At 42.6% G+C, this 15,044-nt stretch overlaps 1 protein-coding gene across 4 annotated transcripts; it reads left to right on the top strand.

Moving 5' to 3' along the window:
- The first annotated feature begins 4,968 nt into the window (after window positions 1-4,968).
- On the top strand, window positions 4,969-15,044 carry LOC137101931 (isoleucine--tRNA ligase, mitochondrial-like). 4 transcript variants are annotated; one of them, XM_067480914.1, is made up of 24 exons: window positions 4,969-5,497; window positions 5,600-5,722; window positions 5,907-6,060; window positions 6,135-6,283; window positions 6,477-6,526; window positions 6,623-6,732; window positions 6,839-6,929; window positions 7,941-8,056; window positions 8,141-8,310; window positions 8,696-8,786; window positions 8,916-9,067; window positions 9,596-9,756; window positions 9,910-10,012; window positions 10,277-10,370; window positions 10,571-10,645; window positions 11,755-11,863; window positions 12,038-12,140; window positions 12,245-12,367; window positions 12,454-12,585; window positions 12,697-12,803; window positions 12,906-13,051; window positions 13,186-13,376; window positions 13,640-13,784; window positions 14,425-15,044. In XM_067480914.1, exons 1-24 carry the CDS (start codon window positions 5,225-5,227, stop codon window positions 14,568-14,570), a joined length of 3,114 nt encoding a protein of 1,037 aa, XP_067337015.1. In that variant the 5' UTR covers window positions 4,969-5,224; the 3' UTR covers window positions 14,571-15,044. The 4 variants fall into 4 exon arrangements, with proteins under 4 accessions (XP_067337015.1, XP_067337017.1, XP_067337018.1 ...); XM_067480916.1 differs by having other exon boundaries at window positions 4,970-5,497; window positions 6,842-6,929; XM_067480917.1 differs by lacking the exon at window positions 10,571-10,645 and having other exon boundaries at window positions 4,970-5,497.

Raw genomic sequence — 15,044 nt, forward strand, 5'->3', positions numbered from 1 at the left:
GGTGCCATTTGGATTAAAAAGTAGTAACTGGAAGTCCCCTAACTAGGTGGTTACACTGGGTGCTGTGTGCAAGGCTCCTAATACAGAATTCATTATTGATTATAGTCATATGTAAGACGTCTCTGTTTTAGTCTCATTGGCAACGTGACTTTAGTGAGATAAAAAGACCAATTCATTCAGACAGAAAAATGCAGATTGTCAGAATGCAGCATTTAGTTTAGCATACTTGGGGCTTTGTTTTTATTTTTTTTTTTATAGAGGATGAAAGTATGGCTGCACAAGAGAGGAGACAAGGGCTTTAGGCTTATGGATATTCATATTGGCCTAGTTTGACATAAATAAATGCTTTTCAGCAGATCACAAAGGACCACTGACACTGATTTTACACATCAAGATCCATTTACTCATCATAGGAACTAAAAAACCTAATGAAAAAAGCTCAGTTATGTCTTTTGTGGCTTTGGGGGAGCTTTCAGGATTCTGAGAAAATAGTCCTGTTGATACCATCAGGGTTATCTCAGTTAGGGTTCTAATAGACAGACTAAGTTATTAACTGGCAGCGTGGTTATCGAAAGACACGGCCATTTACCAGGCCTGGGTCGAATAGGTTTCTACAACTGTTCACTTCATCCTCCCACTTGAAATTCATTGTTGGAGATCTCACAAACTTGTCAAGTGTCAACATAGGGGTTGCAGAGGGTCTACAAAACTACCATCACTGGCTGTTCAAGATATTGGAGGAGTGGTCAAAAGGAAGCCAGTACTTACTTTGGGTGGCCACCCCTTTAAGAGCTGCTGCGACTGTTGCATCATGCTTAAATTGAGCTGGGGGGGGGCTCTGCCTGGAACTGCAAGGTAGGCTAGATTAAATGCTAATTGTGTGTATCCAAACCTAATTTCGTTAGCCTAACGTGATAATAGCCTCCCTTAGCTAGGTAGATTAAAAAATTAAAAATTAAAATGGTTGACTTTACAAAGTCAAGCGGATTTTCTTATCAAATCTGAAATCACTATCAAATATCACTCCTAGGTTTTTAGAGCAATCTTCGGATGCGGAGCCAGGAGGCCAAGATCCTGTTTACGGGCAGTTATTGTAGCTGAGTCGCCAAACAGTACACCCTCAATTTTGTTTTTACTGAGATGTAAAAAGCTCCAAACTTGATCTAAAGTCTCTCAAGACAGTCGAACAATAAATATCATGTGTATAGCAATGTATGAGAAACTGTATTTCATCACCATTTAACGTTTATTTATTGCTGAACAGTCCTGCTGTCCCTACTGCTGAAATGCATCCCCATAGCATAATGCCATCGACACTGTGCTTCATTTTAGTGATAGTAATTAGCCTGGTGGAGAAAGGTGTCATAAAAGCCAGATAGATAGAGATCCGCTAAAATGATCATCATTCCAGCAAATTCTCTCATCTCTGCAGAGGACTTCTAAAGTTCTGTTAGCTTGGCCTATGTCCAATTTATTAAGTTTGCTGCAGTAACTTGTCACTAGTAAAAAACAGGGACCAAATGAAATAACTGTATAAATTAGGACACGGAAGGACATCTATGAAATATGACATATGACTGCACTGAAGGATTGTTAGTTAGAATGTTTAATTAACTGTGGGAATGTGATTTATAAATCACAAAACAAAATACAAAGTCACTTACACAATATCTCTGGTTAGATAATGCTGAAATTTATCTCGGAATAGTGCCTTTAAATTAAAGGAAAGTAAAATACAAATCACCAGAAGTGGTATTTATTAACTTCAGCACATGACCCAACAGGAGACACACCAACTGTCACACTTTGATGTGTATTTAATGTTTTGCGGACCCAGAAAGAGAGACGGAACCAGGCGGTTAGGAGGGCGTGAATGTTTATTTAGGGGAAGGTACAGTGGATTGGGTCGGGGGAAAAGGGGAGCGCTGCCGGGAGGCGATGTCCGGAGAACGGAGAGGCTGGTCCGAGGAGCTCGATGCCTTGTGCGGGGGGGAGCGATTGGGCGGCGAGTCACAGGTGGAGGTTGAATGGTGACCGCGGGAGAAGGAGCCGTGGAGACGAGGAGCCGAGGGGATCGCTGAACACAGCAGGGCGGCCGGAGGATCTGAGGGCAGGGAGACAAAGAGCAAGTTAGCTGTTACTAACTAACGGGTTTTACCAAGAGCCTAGTACCAAGGAGGTTACTGCGACGATTTGGCAACTTGTGGCGTGGAGGAGACCGGTATATGAACTGCTGTCATTCAGGATGAGTGATTGCTTGCAGGTGTGGCCGCCGCTGCAGTCCAGGTGCTCTGGGAGAAAGAAAACAAACAGGGAGAGTGAGAGAGAGCAGGAGGGAAGGGGAGGATAGAAGGGCGGATGCTGTGACAGTACCCCCCCCTCAAGGGTCGCCTCTGGGCAACCGGCCAGGCTTGTCAGGGTGAGCCTGGTGGAAGCACCTGACAACCTTAGGATCCAAGATCCAAGCCCGGGGAACCCAGGAGCGTTCCTCCGGACCGTAACCTTCCCAGTCCACCAAATATTGGAGACCCCGGCCCCGGCGGCGAACGTCCAAGATGCGACGCACAGTGTAGGCGGGGTGATTGTCTTTGAGCCGGGTGGGAGGTGGGAGGTGGGGGGTCGGTCGGCGGGCACAAAGGACTGGAAGAGACTGATGGGTTAATTATTCTTACAACAGGGAAGGGGCCAATATATCTGGGGGCTAATTTACGAGATTCGATATGCAGAGGAATATTTTGAGTGGACAGATAGACAGTCTGACCTGGTGTATAGGTGGGGGCCGGGGTTCTCCGACGGTCGGCGAGGCGCTTGTTCCTTTGTGTCGTCCGGAGGAGGGCTGCCCGGGCCTCTCTCCATAGCCTATGGCAACGGCGGATGTGTGCGTTGACAGACGGAACTGCGATCTCCGTCTCCTGATTTGGGAACATTGGCGGTTGGTACCCTAAAGAGCACATAAAGGGCGAGAGACCTGTGGCAGAGGAAGTGAGAGAGTTATGAGCATATTCAATCCATGGAATGAATGAACTCCAGGTGGCGGGGTTAGATGAGGTGACGCATCTGAGGGCGGTTTCCAGACTCTGGTTTGCACGCTCAGTCTGGCCATTGGATTGGGGGTGGAACCCGAAAGACAAACTGACGGTTGCCCCCAGAGCCTTACAAAAGGCCTTCCAAACCTGGGAGACAAACTGTGGGCCACGGTCCGAAACAATATCGTGAGGGATTCCATGGAGACGGAGAACATGCTGGGTGAGAAGCTCAGCTGTTTCAGTGGCTGTAGGTAATTTTGGCAGGGGGACAAAGTGGACATCTTTGGAGAAGCGGTCGATGAAGGTGAGGATAGTGGTATTTCCATGAGATGGTGGAAGTCCTGTGACGAAGTCCAGGGCAATGTGTGAACATTGCTACTGTACTAAACTAACTGAACTAAACGACTGAGTTGCACATTGCAGCCACTGGGGGCGTTGAACACCTACGCTTTACAAACCAATTTATATTGCAAAAATGTGCTCTGTGGCAATTATATTATACTATAATTATAATAATATACTAATTATACTAAACAAATATGACAGAAGTAAGTTCGATACATACCTTAGGTGACAGCTTTCACAATAATCAAGTCGAAGCAGTCTCGTGGGTTTCTAATATTTTACATATGGGTCTAATCTATAAGTGCATCTAATTGAAAATGTAAAAATAAATTCTTGAAATAGTAATACTATTTATACTGATGTGACCCAGGTAATCGGTGAACACCAACCTCAGCTCCTCACCTGACTGACACCGTCCCTACAGTGAAGCTCGGTAATGGTTGTGTCTCGGTACTCAGTCAAGATGCTGAATAATTTTGTATCTTAGATTTAAGGATTTAAAAAAACGTGCAACATTGATAAACACGTTTGCACTTTGTGTTTCACTTTTTCTCAGTGTGAGTTCCTGTTGATGGCCATTTTTGTTAATATATTTACAACTTAATAAACTGAGCAAAACGTGAATAGTTTCTGCAGAGCCTGTATCTGAATTTTTATGCACATATAAATTATGACTGTAAGTTGAATAATTGATATTTGGAAGAATAAAACAATTGGATGAATATTGTTTTTTGATCAATATTGTTTTCTTACTGTAACCACTGGAGACTATTAAACATTTATGATACATAAAATGTACTGTATTTTATGAATGCCATACAGTGACACTAAAGCCCGTGTATCAGTGGGTGTAGGTATCGATATTTGTAACAATAATAGTAATCCGAACGCCTAAACATAGTAAACTAACATTCTATTATTAGTCATAATTGTATCTGAATTAGACAACGGGAGGCTTCTCTGTGTTTGTTTGCCGTGTGTTGAGGGGTTGGATAAATTAATGTACGTGTAAAGTGTATGTATAAGCGTATCGAGGACATCATCAATGACATCACATAACTGCCTTTAAAGTTTGCCCAACCAGTTGTCAAGGAAACGCTGATGGTTTACAGCTATGGGAGCGAACGGACGAACGAACGTGAAAGTGGTGTGTGAAGCCGTGGAGGTATACAGTTTCTTACCGTATTCTGAGGAATTGTTTGGTTATCAGCTCAATTGTGGAACGGAGAATTTAATAAATGTTCACTCTTTTGTCATAAAAAGAGACGTCTGAAGGGGATAATTGTTGGACCAGGAGTAAGCCTGTCTCTACAGTATCCATGATATAAAATGACAAAAAACTAAAAAAAGGTACAATAAATGAATAAATAATATATATTTATATCAGTATATCAGATATATCAAAGTTATATAACACGCAATATTTATACTAGTAATTGTCATCTCCCTACAGCCTCGTTTCTCTTGAGGTTTGATAAAAAAGCGCCATCTAGAGGCCGCTCTGTGCTTCTACCACAAAAAAAACGCGACTGTTCAGATGATGACCTTTCTAGTTTTCCGTAGTTGTCCTTTCTCTTATTTCTTCCGGTGGAAACGCAGGACTCTAACCTGCAGTATTTATACTAATAATTGTCATCTCCCTTACAGCCCCGTTTCTCTTGAAGTTTGATTTTTTTAAAAAGTGCCATCTAGAGGCCGCTCTGCGCTTCTACCACAAAAAACTGCGACTGTTCAGATGATGACCTTGTTAGGTTTCCGTAGTTGTCCTTTCTCTTATTTCTTCCGGTGGAAACACGGCGCTCTAGGAAGAACGATATAACAACACAGACACACCAGTGCGTATTTCAGTTTTTATGGTTTTGCTTGGCCACAGAGCTACAGTACTCCGTGTTTCCATGATTTTGTGCCGGATCTCGGCTGTAAGCCGGACGCTAGCGAGATATGGGCGGTGGTCACAGTGGGGAGACGGCCTCCTGCACCGTGCTCTCTCCTTCAGCTCCAGCCGCTGTCATGATTCAGGCTCAGCTCAGGGACTGTACAGAGACACGGTCCTACTTCCCCAGACCGAGTTCCCAATGAAACTGACCGGACAGAAACTGCTGGACCGAGAAATCGAGATACAGCAGGTACGAGCTGGCGGTTTTGTAGCTTCCTTCAGGTAATTCTGTGGGTTTGTCGTGTGGAATATACACCAACTCCTCTCTGCCTGTGTACTCTTTTTGTTGTAGAAGTGCGGATTTGCAGACTTGTACTCTTGGCAGAGAGCGAGGAAGGCTAAGAAGGAGTTCTGTCTCCATGATGGACCACCATATGCTAACGGAGATCCTCATGTAGGACATGCACTTAATAAGGTGATTCTGTTATTTCCTACTCTTGTGATGTATTGTTATAAATATCTGTCATTGATTATTATTAAACTGTTGCAGCCAACATGATATTTTATTATAAAGGTATAAAATATCTAACCTTTCTGGTGGCTATGAGTGAGACACTACTAAAGTAGTTATTCACTTTATTGTATGTTGTTTGACTCAGATACTGAAGGACATCTGTAACCGCTTTGAGATGCTAAAGGGGCGGCAGGTCCACTACATTCCAGGATGGGATTGCCACGGCCTGCCCATTGAGCTGAAGGCTCTGAGAGAGATGGGGACGACTGGGCTCAGTCCACTACAGATCAGGCATAAAGGTAAGAAGGGCCAGATATTTGCCTGGTTGTAAGTGCTATTAGAGTGTGTAATGTTTTGCTTCTATGTCGTTCAGCTCGGGAGTTTGCAGAGAAGGCCATAGCTCGTCAGAAAGCTGCCTTCCAGCGCTGGGGTGTGATGGCTGACTGGGACCAGTGCTACTACACGTTTGATGGGGCCTATGAGGCTGCTCAGCTGAAAGTCTTCCAGGAAATGCACAGCAAGGTTTATGATTGTATGCTATTTTGCCTTGGTTTAAGTCCAGAATGAAAATTGTCACTTAACTTGTACCTTTTGTAACACTATAAAATCAACAGGGAGCTACTGAAATAGAACTTAAACTGACTTCTGTCAATGGCTTTAGAATGTTAGTTAATGTTAGATTTCACTGAAGAGTCCAATTTGTGTTTTTCTTCAGGGGATCATCTACCAGGACTATAAGCCAGTTTTCTGGTCTCCTTCATCGAGGTACTTACTTAATAATTTTCTCACACTCTAATCAGTTTACCACGTCAGATTTCGCCACCTCTTGTAAGCTTTTAACCTGTCTCTGTTCCACTGTAGAACAGCTCTAGCAGAGGCAGAGTTGGAGTACAATCCAGAACATGTGAGCAGAGCCATCTATGCCACTTTTCCTCTGACCACACTGCCACCGAAGATAGCTTCAGAAAAAGGTACGTACAAGTGTGCACACGTAATTCAGAGATTTTTGGGATAATATATATTTCTGATCTATTAGGAAATATCTCATTTGTATGTGGCTGTATGGGTGAATGTCAGCAGGTCTGGAAGGCGTCTCTGTGTTGGTGTGGACCACACAGCCTTGGACAATTCCTGCCAGCCAGGCTGTCTGCTACATGCCCAATGCCCAGTAAGTACCTTCACCAATAGATGACATTTATACACGTGCCATTTGGCTCAACCTGCGTTCATTATTATTATTACACCATGGAGACATAGTGTGGAACAAAAACAGCAGCTGGTAAAGACAGAGCTGATTTACTGACAGCTGCTTCATCAGCAGTAGATTTACATGAATTAGTTGTCTTTTGTATTAAGAATCTGTATTTGAAAAAACTAACTAGTAGCAACTCTTAAGCGATCAAATACATTTAGTAAAGTACAAAATACAATACTTTAGACTAAAAGTATTATAAAATAGAAATACTCCAGCGGCTGTATCAGTACTTAAATAAATGTACTTAGTTACTTAGCACCTGTATTTGTCACAGTTTATTGTCCTTTGTTGGGTTTCAGCTAATGATCTGCTGATTTTTTTGTTTTTAAATAATTCACAGAATAAAAGATGATGAAATATTGATAATATAGTAGTTCATCTTCGATTCCTTATTTTGTCTGATAAGCATTTCAAACCTGTAATATTTTAACTTTAATAAACTAGAAGACCAAGAGAACAACAACATGTCGAAGTGTCCTTGAGCAAGACACTGAACCCCAACTTAGTTGCTCGTGGTGAGCGTTGTCCAGCTCCCCCATCAGTGTATGAGTGTGCGTGTGAATGGGTGAATAAGAAGCAGTGTAAAGTGCTTTGAGTGCCAATAGGTAGAAAAGCGCTATATAAGTGCTGAACATTAACCATTGAATTTTTACATTTCCACTGACAATACACATAAATCAACATCACTGCAGTTGGTTACCTCTGCTGCCTCAAAGCTAGAAGGTTCTGGTTCAAATCTACCTTCTGTCTGCAGCCTTTTTTGTCAAATATTAAAAGCATCTAGTTTTCACTGTAAAAATCTTCCTGACTCTCAATAAAAAAATAAAAAAAACGTAACATTTAAGAACGTGAACAGCACAGCTCATGTCTGTGACAGAAAAAGTTTAAGGTATCATGTGGGATTTCATTGGTTTCGGTCTTCAGGTACTCGGTGGTAAAGAGGGCGGACAACTCTCAGCTGCTTCTGGTGGCTACTAAGTGCACGGCCAGCATGGCAGCACTGCTGGGTACAGAGCTGGAGAGTGTATGCACCATCATAGGTAATGTCCTTACACAGCAGTCTTTTTAGTGTGTGTGCTCTCCATTACAACGATAATCATGTCTTCTGTCTTTTCCCCTATAAGGCTCCCAATTAGAAGGTGGGATCTGCAAACATCCCCTGCTACCTGACAAGGAAGTGCCACTACTGCTAGCCAATCACAAGACCATGGCAAAAGGAACTGGATTGGTCCACACGGCCCCAGCACACGGCATGGAGGATTACAGTGTGGCTTTACACTTTAATCTGTCTGTGGTATGCTCTGTTTTTTTATTTTTTTTAAATGCTGCCATTCTGAAATTAAATCTAGCTCCTTGTTTGTGTCATTCAGATTTTGCTGAATTTCTGTTTTATCATTAGTTGAATATTTTGAAAATTGGCTTTTGAACCCTTTATCAAAAAAAACAGTCAATCTGAAAAAGCCACTTGTGAGCTCTGCCAAGTTGTAATGGTGCAGCCTTTAATGATTTGGAAAAGAAAAGTTTCATGATATTGAAAATATTGAAAAATTAAAGCCCTAATAAAATAAATGTTTCATAAAAGATAATTCTATAAGCCTTTTAGGTTTGGACAGGGCTCTAAATTTTTTGGTAGAATAATTTTGTTGAAGTACTGTTTGTGTTTTGTGTTTCTACTTCAGGAATGTGTGGTGGACGAGGACGGCAAGTTTACTGAGCAGGCTGGTTCTGAGCTGCAGAACCTACCTGTGATGACAGAGGGCAATGATAAAGGTGTAACATATTCCTTTATCCCATGTATAGTGCAAGTCCCGGTGTTGGTCTTTTTATTTTTATTTGCTGTATCTCTTTTATTTTTTTCTTTAATTGTGGGTTTCATTTTCAATCTCTTGCCCATGTCAGTGATTTCCATGCTGAAGGAGTGTGAGGCTCTGGTGAAAGAGGAGCAGTGTGTTCACAGCTACCCTTATGACTGGAGGACAAAGCAGCCTGTTGTCATCAGGCCCAGTAAACAGTGGTTCATCAACACAGCCTCACTCAAAGACAGAGCAAAGGTAAGCTTTGTCCTAAAGGTATTTATTAATAATCGATTTTATTTATAATGCACTTTCCATTGGAAGCAAATCACAAAGTGCTACAAGGAAGATGCAAAAAAAAAAAGTCATAGTCTTAAAACATCTAAGAAAACAGTCTAGCTAAAATATGTTTTCCTAAAAAGGAAGGTTTTCAGTCCTTTTTTAAAACCCTCTACCATCGGTGGAGCCCTAAGTTGGACTGTCAGGGCATTCCATAGATGGTGAGCAGCAGTCTCAAACACCCTAACACCTATTGTTTTGGAATTTTGACCTGGGTGGGCGAAGACCGGGTTTTAGAGGTGATCTGCAGAGTGAGGAGTTCTGTGAGGTAAGTGGGGGCATCACTTTACAGACAGAGATGAGTGTGAAGGAAGAGTTTGTACTCTATACGGAGGTGAATAGGGAGCCAGTGGAGATTGCGAAGCAGAGCTACTCATATTTCTGCACCCTCAGCATTTAGTTTTACAGTTAGTTACAATCACAGAAAAACAACAACTGTGTGTTTAGGAGGCGCTGCAGAAGGTGCGTGTTTTGCCAGAGTCAGCGAGGGGCAGCCTGCTGGCCATGCTGGACAGTCGGACCTACTGGTGCATCTCCAGACAGAGAAGCTGGGGCGTCCCAATTCCAGTCTTCTACCACAAAGAGACCGGAGAGGCACTCATCGACAAGTCAGTCAAAGCACAACGCAACGCAGACTAACAGCCTCGTACACATACGTGGACACATACAGATATTACTGACAAACACCACATCTCACTGAAACACAGACACATAGACATATCTTCTCTACTAATCCTTGTTACTGTCTCTGGCCTCTACAGACACACCGTTTCCCATATAGTGAATCTCTTCAAAGACAAGGGCAGTGACTGTTGGTGGGAGCTTCCAATTGAGACTTTACTGCCACCAGAGGTGCTCAAGAAGGTGAGTGTATGTGTGCTGAGGTTGAGATTTACCATTTACTTTACCATGGAATTTCCTCTTTTCCATTTCAAGTGTTAGACAAACAGCAGATAAGCACCTAAGGTCATTTGACGGAGGTCAGTCATTGGCCAATGAGCTCTGTAGGCTGAACATCAGGCCTGTAACTCCGTTTGAGAAAATCTAAAAACATCAATAAATGTAGCCTTAAACAGGCAGTCGAAATTGTGGTAAGTTTTACAGTTCATCTGTGTATGTCTCTCTCAGAGCAAAGCAGGTCCGGTGACTGACTACATCCGTGGACAGGACGTGCTGGACATCTGGTTTGACAGCGGAGCATCATGGGCTGCTGTGCTACAAGGTAAAACATGTCTGAAACGGTTTTAATGTTTGGTGAACAGTGGTTTGCAAGGGCAACCAGTGTGCAACTAAACAGCCCCGTATCACTGAAGCTGTGATGAACGGTCAGCATTACATCACGTGTCCCATGTTGATGCCCTGTCTAACACAACATTGTGGCCGATCTGTGTATGTTGTATTTGCTTGTGTTTTCATTCCCAGAAGTGATAGGAGATTCTGAGCCCGAGTCATATCTCGACTGGCTTCCCGCTCCACTACGCAAACCTCGGGTCAAAGGTTGTTTGACCATCCACTCTCTGTGGCTGGCACATCAGCCAGCACATCTGTATTTCCTCCCCCTGTTTTTAATCTCAGGCTAATTGTTTTAATCAGCTGATTCTTCCCCCTTTTTTTTTTCTTTCAAATGCTCTTGGATATGTTGTAAATATGAGTTGGGAAACCTCATCCAATGTTAGTAAAGATGTCAGCTGAATGCCAGATGGCCAGCTCTCTTAAACAGATTTAAACCAAAAGCATTCAAACGTGGAAGCATCTCTCTTTCCTCTGCATGAGTTTAAACCGAAGAGAACTCTGGGGCAGTTTGCTTCTGTTTCCAGGAATGGCCCCGAACTTCTTTCTGCTGCTTCTTTTCTCTCTGAGGAGGCTGGAAGCTGTTTGTGCCTTGTTTATTTTTTAAAGGAATCGTATTCTCCACAGTCCCCATGCAAATGCAAAAACCTACATTGAATTTTCTCTCCTGTTTGGCTGTTTATCAGTCTGCAGCCTGGATTAGCTTGTTTTTCCACACAGACCTCCGTTGTTGTCCAAAAACTATTAAGAACATATGAGCCACACACACTTCTTCATTTTATAACTGCTGATGTCTGTGTTTACCAAATGTTGCCCCACTTGCTCTGATTTGGTATCTCGTTGGACCTCAGCCAGGCACGTCCGCATGTGCCCAATTATGCGCGACATCTTTGGTGGAATTACATTGTCTCACAGTCAGTCTGGACAACTTTTTTTAGTGATCACAGCTTTAACAATGAAAACATACATCAGTAAGTAGAGAGGTGTGTGTCTGGCTGATGCATTTGTAATCGTTCTTAAGACAACAAGTAGGGTTTCAGTATTTGGATGGTTTATAGTGGACCATACGTTTTAAGGCATGTTTTTTGAGTCTTGAGCACTGGGCACCTTTAATTTTCCCTGCACACATTAATGGTTCCAATTTTCTCATTACCATTAGCTGTTCTCTCTTTGGTCTTCTCTAGATGTTCCTGTAACTTGTAAATATACTCTTCACAAATATTAACCACTGATTCTGCCATTAGTAGATTTTTTTTTTTACATTATGGTCCCCTTGTCTCTTTACGACCTTCTGTCCTTTACCATCTTCCCTTCAGAGTCAGACCCCAGGGCAGATGCATACGTGGAGGGTAAGGACCAGATTGGAGGCTGGTTTCAGTCATCACTGTTCACCAGTGTGGCCGTCAGGAACAAAGCACCTTACAAGTAAGCGTCTCCTCCATTTTCTGCTCCGTCCACTATGATCAAAGGAAATGACTGTTAACGTGTGCATTGAAAATTAGTGGTGCTTTCAAGAGCCCCTACAAAATCTTGAGATTTGCCACTAAAGGTGATTGATGATCAGTGTAATGGCTTACACTAATGTGTTTGTGTATGTAGGTCTCTGGTGGTCCATGGATTTGCTGTCAGTGAGAAGGGCGAGAAGATGTCGAAGTCTGTGGGCAACGTTGTAGATCCTGATGTAGTTATTAATGGAGGAAAGGTGGGACAAAAGGAGCGGTTGTGAAATGACAGGATTACTTAAAATAACACATTGTAGCATGTTGAGAAGACTTTAACCACTTTTGTTTTTTGTTGTCGTCCCAGGAGCCCAGCACGCCACCTTACGGGGCAGATGCGCTGCGGTGGTGGGTGGCAGAGTCAAACATCTTCTCTGAGGTCCAAATTGGGCCCAATGCACTGAACTCAGCCAGAGATAACATCAGCAAGGTAGCAGTGCTTATGTTACACAGTAAAACTCATCTCATTGCTTTAACATGTGGGCATCATTTCGTTTCTCTGCACTCCCCTCCCAGTTGAGGGGCACTCTAAAGTTCCTACTTGGCAACCTGCGGGGCTTCGACCCACGCGTTCAGGCTGTGGACCCTAAGCAGATGCACTACATAGATCAGTACATGCTGCACCTGCTTCGTAAATTCAGCATCAAGGTGCGTTTTAGCTGGTGTTACATGTAACGTCCAAATGGTTTCAGCTGGAGAGTGAAATTACAGTTGCTGTTGGAGCCACTGAGGTTTGTATGTGTATTTGTCTATTTGCAGGTGACAGATGCCTACGCTGAGTTTGATGCTGGCAGGGTCATCCGCACCATCCAAGCCTTTATCACCAGAGACCTTTCCAGCTTTTACTTCAGCATCATTAAAGACAGGTGAACCACTCTGTGCAACGTATGCGCTGCTGTGGCTTGACTCTGCTACTTGTCTTCATCTCTCCGTCTATTTATGATTCATTTTCTGCACCATTCAATCAGGTTGTACTGTGATGTGGAGGACTCACTGGGAAGAAGATCATGTCAGACCGCTTTAGAGGAAATCCTGGATGGAGTGACCAGAGCCATAGCTCCCATCCTGCCACATCTAGCGGAAGAGGTCTATTTACACGCACCAGGACATGACCGTACGTGCCTGTTGCCTTGTTTTGTAAAACTATAGAATGTAGTCCTTCTACCTGCACATGGGTTTCTCAATGTGTGTATACTGTACACGTTTGCTTCCCGACAAACACGCTTAAACTTGACTTTGTTTTTGCAGAAGATGAGACATTATTCAAAAGTGGCTGGATCAAAAGCAGTTCGGTTTGGCGGCGGCCAGGATTAGAGGAAGCTGTGGAGGGGGCGTGTGCCATCAGGGACTCCTTCCTTTCTTCCATTCCAGGCAAACATGCTGCCCAGTATGACCTCACTATTGCTATTGAACCTGGTCTGCTGTTTGAACTTATGGAGGTGGGTCAAATATTATTAGCAGTGCACTTTAAATTGTTTCAGTCAGTGCACAAAAGATGCTGGAAATTACACCAATGCTGCTCTTTATTGTTACACATATTATATGAACTGAATGAGTCCAAAATGCCTAATGGAACTTTTACCAGGAAATACAATTCCCTGTATGGAAACCTCTGTACTCTCTACCAAATCACTTGGTCCATTTTAAAGTATAGATAGAAACTCACACCTTCCTTTATACGCTCCCCTAACTCCCTCTACAGTTTCTCCAAGAAGAGCCAACTTCCACCTCCTCTCAGCTGGCTGAGCTGATGATGGCAGCACGGGTCAACCTGACCAGTGAGCTGCCCCGCGACCTGCCCCCGGACGTTCTGCTGAAACACGGCACCTTTCTAATCAACCTGGAGGGTAAGGAACATTAGCACTAAGCTAGAGTTATGCAAAACTCAGTTCTCACTAAAAAAGACTGAAACAGGAACAATTTGTTTATTTATATTAATATAACAGGAAGATTTCTTTGAAATCTAACTTGCTGGGGAAATGGGGCAACCATTTCTTACAAATGTGTATAGTGAATTAGAGCCACTATTTATATATAAAAAAAAAAAAAAGTTGGGGGTGGCAATTTTAGTCTATAATGTTCAGAAGCCATAAGTTTGTTAATTTTAAGCACATAAAAGCTCTAAAATGTCATCATTCTAGACAATAATTAGCATATTTAATACAATGTGCATAATAATTATTTTAATAAGTTTTATTTTTAATGTGTGGATATTTTTGCTACTGTTTCAACAGCTTTGTCCTCAATTTTAACTAAACTGCACGAATAACCATATTATGCAGTTTTATTAAGTAGTCCAGTCATGGTCCTGATGAAGTTTTAATCAAGATCTTCACTTCACTCACATATGCTGGATATTTATGATCACAAGTGTTTGGATCAATGAAGCCGGAAGCCCAAATGGAAATGAACTAACATAGTAAACTATTGTAATAAAATGTGAATAAGCAATGACTATGCTCAGTATGTGTTCATCTGTCCTATCAGGTGGTGTTATCCGTGAGGACAGTGCCTACAGTATAGCCGTGGTGCCCACCTCTGCCGCCCGATGTCCACGGTGCCGCCGCTACACTTCTGAGTCAGCAGACTGCCTTTGCCCACGCTGCCAGACCGTCATTTCACAGGCTCATTGACATCATCAAATAGCAGAAAGATTGTTGTGCTGCAGTAAGAGAGCAGGGTTTTTGTCCCTGTCACTACGAGCTAAAGCAGAAAACTATTCCGTATCGGCTCCTGCCATAGTCAGATATTTTCTCATTTTGGCCCAGTGAAAAGAAACTGCAGCAAGAGAAAGAACAGCAGATATTTAAAGCATGCTGCATCTGATGCTGTTCCGTTTTTAGCACTTATACACTTTGCTAGAACAGCTGTAACAGCATTCTTAAAAGCTCAGCCACTGTGGCATTAAGGTGCTGGGTATTCATGTGATCTTATACCACGGAGATTGAATCCATCGATGGGAATTGAAGCCGTTCTGGTTTATATATGTAAATGTTTGGAAATAGTCCAGAGAAGAGGGTGTGGATGAGAATCTTTGTATGATAAAATTCAATTCTAACTAAAAAAAAATGTCACTCAATTAGAAATAAATGGAGTTTTATCATGTA

The sequence above is a fragment of the Channa argus genome, chromosome 16 (assembly GCF_033026475.1).
Source record: "Channa argus isolate prfri chromosome 16, Channa argus male v1.0, whole genome shotgun sequence".
NCBI classification, from domain to species: Eukaryota; Metazoa; Chordata; class Actinopteri; order Anabantiformes; family Channidae; genus Channa; species Channa argus.

Excerpts from the sequence above, each read along its gene's own strand:
- LOC137101931 (XM_067480914.1), top strand. The coding sequence starts at position 5,225 with ATGGTTTTGCTTGGCCACAGAGCTACAGTACTCCGTGTTTCCATGATT. Across the intron at positions 6,930-7,940 it reads TGCTACATGCCCAATGCCCA|GTACTCGGTGGTAAAGAGGG; the intron begins GTAAGTACCTTC and ends TTCGGTCTTCAG. Across the intron at positions 12,586-12,696 it reads TTCGTAAATTCAGCATCAAG|GTGACAGATGCCTACGCTGA; the intron begins GTGCGTTTTAGC and ends GTCTATTTGCAG.